At 52.8% G+C, this 6297-nt stretch overlaps 1 protein-coding gene across 1 annotated transcript; it reads right to left on the reverse strand.

Annotated features, from left to right (window-relative positions):
• Positions 3076 to 4912, reverse strand: PRKCDBP (protein kinase C delta binding protein). The gene is made up of 2 exons (XM_005689787.3): positions 4273 to 4912; positions 3076 to 3695 (listed from the first exon to the last, which is right to left on the reverse strand). Exons 1-2 carry the CDS (start codon positions 4654 to 4656, stop codon positions 3297 to 3299), a joined length of 783 nt encoding a protein of 260 aa, XP_005689844.3. The 5' UTR covers positions 4657 to 4912; the 3' UTR covers positions 3076 to 3296.

The raw sequence follows: 6297 nt of genomic DNA on the forward strand, positions 1-6297 counted from the left end.
GTGAGAAATGTGCGTTTGAGCTCTTAATTTTCTGTGTGAGTTGAAATGGGGGGGAAATTGGATTTCCAAGGATTTGGAAATGGAGCAAGAATTTATTTTTCTTTGGGGATAGAGAACAGCCTGTTCAGACCAGCCCCTCAGTAACAGCAGAACATTGAAAGGAGTGGCAGCCGAGAAGCTAACATAATCTTGTCACTAAGGCTTTTCCGGAAGCCTGCAAGAGGAGCCCTGAAATTTTCCAGGGGAAATGGAGCTACTGCAGTCACCCTCCATTGAAGGAGTTTAGAGCACAGAGTTGAATGAGCAGACCTCTGGGTTGTAGGATGAGGCACTGGTACCCCAACAGCGGCATCGTGTGGTCACAAGGAGCAATAGCAACAGAGATATACAATCAGAGACCGTGTTTTGTTACTGTTACCGTTAAGTCACTTCAGTCGTGTCCGACTCTGTGTAACCCCATAGACGGCAGCCCACCGGGCTCCTCCGTCCCTGGGATTCTCCAGGCAAGAACACTGGAGTGGGTTGTCATTTCCTTCTCCAATGCATGAAAGTGAAAAGTGAAAGTGAAGTCGCGACCCCATGGACTGCAGCCCACCAGGCTCCTCCGTCCATGGGATTTTCCAGGCAAAAGTACTGGAGTGGGGTGCCATTGCCTTCTCCGTCAGAGACCCTGAGATGGTGTGAACCCTCTGGTATAATTGCGGATCTTAGGAAGTCGCTGCTGCTGCTGGGGCTGCTAAATTGCTTCAGTCGTGTCCGACTCTGTGAGACCCCATAGACGGCAACCCACCAGGCTCCCCCGCCCTGGGATTCTCCAGGCAGGAAGGGGAGGAGCCCTAAAGTGACTGAAAACAACTTCCCACCAATTGTAGCAGGTAAGGATTTGGACTCTTCTAACTGAACCCACAGAAATTCATTTAAAACTTCATTTAAAACATCACTATTGAACTCTGGTCCTACTTTAAGTCCCCAACATTCTCATTTAAAGTACACATCCTCCGCAATCATCTGTATCCCTTACTGTTTTCTTCAGCTCCCATAATCAGGAGGCCCTTATAGTTCATATGTTTACTTGTTTTTATCTGACTTGTAAGTTTGTTTTATTGTCTACTTCCTCCTACTAGAATTTAACCCCAAGAAAGCAGAGATCTTGTTTTTCTAGTGTGCCACTATATCCCCAGCTCTTAAAATAGTGCCCGGCAGACACTCAGAGTTTAGTAAATATTTGTCAAATGTATGAACAAATAAATTATATACCTGAAACAAACTGTGTTCCAGGCACTGTGCTAGGCATTTACATCATTTAACCCTCACATCAGCCTTACAGGAGCTATCATTATCCCTTCTCGTAGCTGAGGGAACTAGGATCCCAAACCATTAACCACTGAGCTCTACGCCCCTCACCATTCCTGTTTCCCATCCTTCTGTTTACCTTTTCCAAGAACATCCTCTACTTTTCCTCCTTCAGGTAAGGATGTGCCCCTTCCCCCTTTCCTCTCAAAATAACCTGTGTGTAACTATCACTGCACTTACATCAGTCACTATATGTTTGTATCTCCTTAAACTCTGAGATCCTTGAAGGCCTCAGAAGAGATTGTCATCTCAGCATTCACAAAAGGTACTATAGGGTCTGGAACATAATAGGAACTCAAAATATTTTTATACAGCAATGACTGAATGAATGGGTAGATGACCATGCTCCCATCCCAAGCCAACACTTTCCCACTTCTTTCTTCTTCTGTGATACTCATGAGGGCCTATTGTGCCCCAACCATAGCATTAGGTATGGAAAATACTGAAATGAATAAAACAGTCTCTACTGCAAAGGAGCCACAGTCTAGCGGATTTGGCGGGGGTGGGGGGGGGGTGGGGGGGAGTAGTAATGACAATCACAATTAGTGCAGTTAGTACTGAAGTGTGCAAGTGGTGTTTGGGAGCAAGGAAGAGAAGCATCTGGCCCTAAAACAGGGTCCCTTGATGACTTTTGTAGGACAGTAGAGATGAGAGTGAGAGCACACAGCTCATCGTGATTCAAGAATGAAGGGAAGTAGCAAGAGGTGAGGCTACAAAAATGAGCAGGTGCCAGCTCATGAAGGGGCTTGAAGGTAACATTCAAATGAACTTGGATTTTATTCTGAAGCTGATAGAGAATCACTGAAGCATCTGAAACAGGAGGATGATATGATCAGATTAGCAGTTCATGTAACGGTCAGATGAAAGACAAAGCCTGACATAGAGCAGCAACAATGGGTTTTAAGGGAGAACAGGTCAGAGTTATCAGTAGGATAACTCTTTCTGTGTGGTAGGGGAAGGAAAGAGAGGAGGAGCCAGTGAAGACTCCGAGGTTTCTGTGTGGATGATGATGCCATTCACTGGTAAAGAAAATGCAGGAGGAGGAGCGGTTTTGAATGATACATACTAAGTGCTCAATAAATAGCTGTGGAATTGAACTTAATTAAAAGGTAGAAGACAGACTGCTTCTTTTGGACACATCGGGAGTTTGGATTCCTTTTCCAATGCATCTCAAGACAGTGGTTTAGGGTGTATGTGGCTGATAGGAGAGGCCTGCCAGGGAGTGGTTTCTGGGTTTGTATTTTCCATGTGAGATCTTAGTTCCCTGATTAGGGATCGAACCGTGGTGCCCTGCATTGGGAACACAGAGCCTCAACCACTGGACCAGCAGGGACGTCCCAGGGGTGAGTATTAATGAAAGAATATCCAGATTGAGAAGAGGGCTAAAAACAGAGTTCTGGAAGGCCCAACTTTTAAGAGGTGGTAGAGGAAGAAGTGACTAAGAGGAAAACCACAAGTTGGCATTTGCTGAGCGCCTAAAAGCAAGGGACTCTACTAGATGCTGGGGGCTAAAAATCACACTTGTCTGTCCCCACAAGGAAAGTGCTGAAGGAGCAAGTGGCCAGAAGGACACTTCTATGTGCCACTGGGGTAGAGCCCAGGATTCAGTGGAAATGAGAAACCACACAATGATCTGTTTGAAACTGAAGTCACATTCCAGGTTCCAACGTCTGTCTTATTTCTTGCACCACCTTTCTCCCACCCCTTCACATGGAGTCCGGATTAGGTGACATGACTTTTATTGATGGTGAGTGTAAACAGGTGTGAGTGGCTGCTCTTTTAGAGGACACAGAGTGCTGGGCTAGAGAAGCCGGGAAGGGAGGGCCAGCGCTGGGCTGTGGATGCAGGATTCACTCCTTATTTGGGCGGGAATGCTGCATTCTGAGAGAAAGATTTATTTGGGGACTAGCATTAGGCACAGGGGAGGCAGGCAGCACGGGCCATCAGGCCGCACTCTCTACTTGGAGCACAGCCGCCGCTTCAGCAGGTCTCCCGGGATCCTCCTCGGTGTCCTGCGGAGGTTCTGGCTCCAGCTTGGACTCCAGCGCAGGCTGGGCTTCCGGCTGGCCCTCAGCACTCCGGCCTGGCCCAAGGCGGGGTGGCTTAACAGGCGTGGGTGTTGGCGCAGCATGGCCTTTGCGGCCTGAAAGGGCCCTTCGCAGGCTCTGTACCTTCTCCAACCCGGTGCGCCTCAGCCTCCGTGCCCTGGACTCCACGGGCTCCTCCTCGTCTGAGCTCTCTTCAGCTTCAGCTTCGGCTTCGGGCTGCTGTGGGCCAAGTTCCACCGGGCCTAAGGGCTCCGGCGCCTTCTGGAAGGCCTTGGCTGGGATTTCAGCCTCCTCCTGCAAGTGAAGGACACAGAACTGGCCCTGGCAGCCCCCTCTCGGGAGCCTGAGCCCCCCATCTCAGTTACACCAGGGAGTCCGGCCCCACCCTCAGCCTCCGCAGCCCAGAGGGGAAAGGCTAGGCAGGCGTGGGAAAGTAGGGAGGCGGTTGGAAGGAGGTGGGGACAACTAGGACAGGCGAACTGTGCACAAGTCTGCGGGACCCCTTTAGAGGCGTGAGGCAGGATGGTGGCCTCAGGGGCAAGAACAGCTGGAGGCTGCGAACTGTCTCAGGATGCACTTCCATCACCGTTACTTTCATTCAGGGATGGGCTGGTACTTGGAGGAACTTCTGTGGACGTGGCCTGAGCGAGAGCTGGGCGGCCGTTCATTGGCCAGGCTGCCTTCAGGGGCGTGAGGGAAGGCTGGGGCTGGGCAGTGGGAAGTAGGTGCGGCCATGGAAGTGGGTTCCCCGAGAAGGGAAGAGGGTGGGGTCAGGAATGTGGGTGCGGCAGGCGGATGGGAGGGGGAGCCCCAGAGGGTGGCCCGCAGGCGGGAAAAGGCCCCGGATCCGGGGACGCCTGAGGTCACTAACCTTGAAGAGCAGAACGTGGAGCTTCCCGCGCGCCACCAGCAGCCCGTGGTTGGCCTCCAGCCGCTGCACCTGGGCGGCGCGGCGCACGGCGCGCTCCTGGGCGGCATCCGCGTGCGAGCCCACGCGCTCCGCCTTGGCCAGCAGCTGCGCCAGCGTGTTGCTCGTGGTATCGTGGCTGCGACTCAGCGCGCCCAGGTTGCTCTGGATGCGGCGCACGGAGCCCGCCAGGCCGCCCTGCCTCTGAGCCAGGCCCCCCTGCCGCTCGCGCAGCGTCTCCAGCATGGTGGCCAGCTTCTCCAGCAGGGTCACCACCGTGACGGCGTGCACCGGACCCCCGGCCGGCGCTCCGGGCACAGGCCCCGACTCCAGAGCGCTCTCCCCCATGATCCCTGACCGCCCTGCCTGGCTCCCGCTGAAGCCGCCAGCCGCGTTCTGCGCTGGGGCCGCCTTCCCCGGCTCCTCCCCAGCTTTGGCCGTGACTCAGGCAGGCGGAGTTGGCCTTCCCCGGCTGCGGCGGGGGGGAGGGCAGAGGGCGGGATGTCGGCGGTGGGGTCCTTCGGAAGCGGGCCCCCTCTCTGCCCCCCTGCCCGGGGCCCCGCGGGGAAGCAGGTTGGCCTGGAATCCGCCCCACCCAGCCCGACTGACTCTCTCATCAGGAGTTTGAGTTCCCTTCCTCCACTCCCAGTTCCCTGGTGTGCCTCTTTCTGGAAAGTACTCTCTCCCCAGTGCAAAGGGCAAGCCTTGGAACATGTTGTTGTATGCATCGTGTGGGCAGAGAAACTATGTCAGAAGGCAAATGTGTGACCAAAGGGCCTCCGCAGCCCCCTGCCCTCGGCCTCCCGCGCCTCAGAGGGCTGTGTTTGCACCCTAGGCTCTTGGCTGTTTCGATATAGACCGAAGACTGGGCCCGAGGCCTCACTTTGGGACCCAGCAGGCCACGTAGACAGAGGAGAGGCGGAGCGGGTGGGGAGGCATCGCTGGTATTTTCCTAGCAGTCATCACCAGGGTTTGGCCACAGGCCTCATTTCCTGCTTCTCTAGTTCGATGGGTAGCATTACCCTATTTTCTTTCTTCTAGGTCTCCTTCCTCGCTTTCTTTGAGCCCATGAGGGCCTAGCTCCTGCACCTCAAACTTGGAGGGCAGGCAGGACACCTCTTCCTGTGAAACTTTTCAAAGGATTAGAGTAGTTTCTGATATTTATGCTTTTCTTCTCCTAGAGGTTGATTGTCGGCTCCCACCTGATTTTTTTTAATTTTCTCTGGAAATAGGTGAGAATGTCTGTTGAGAGTGAGGATTTTAAATTGCTGCCTGGAGGTGGGAGAGAGTGAGCACAGAGGATCCAGTTAATGATGCCGGTGGTGAACTTGTTACCTCACCACTGTGGAAAACCCCATGCCTCCTCTCTAGTGATACCTGGTAAGCTGACAGTAGGCGCAGAAGTCCAGGCAGTTCGCTGATCCCATCACCTCTGTCCTTCCTCTCCTCATCCGGTCTGTGAGGGTCACTTGACTGTGGCAGAAACTGTCACTCGTGGGATGGTTACATGAGCCTGCAAGGACCTGAGGTCTGGTTTACACAGAAGGACAGCAGATGAGTGAAATTATTATTTCCAGAAATCCGGTGATGCTAAGTTGGAGACCAAATTCTACAGATTCTCCACGAAGCCTGACCCTTCTGCTCCTTGGGAACCTGAGGGAATCACCGTCTCCTTCAGTGGATTTATATTTGCTCAGAAAGACCCATCAGGATGTGCCAGTTAAGAATACTTTCAAATTAAGGGAACAGAGAACCGAATTTAAACAGTTCTTAAACTTAGGAAATCCAGCCCAAACATAATTGGAAAAGACCATGGTAGATAGAGTGATGATTAAGTGTGGGTCAGTCACAGCTCTCTCACCTATGCCCTCCAGGTGTCAGCTGCATTCCAGGCTGGGAGCAGGGTGGTTACAGCAGTTCCAGACCTCATCTCTCTGCACAAAATTAAGAGAAAAGAGGGAACTGTCTGAAAATGTAGGACATTTATTT

The sequence above is a fragment of the Capra hircus genome, chromosome 15 (assembly GCF_001704415.2).
Source record: "Capra hircus breed San Clemente chromosome 15, ASM170441v1, whole genome shotgun sequence".
In the NCBI taxonomy this organism is placed as follows: domain Eukaryota; kingdom Metazoa; phylum Chordata; class Mammalia; order Artiodactyla; family Bovidae; genus Capra; species Capra hircus.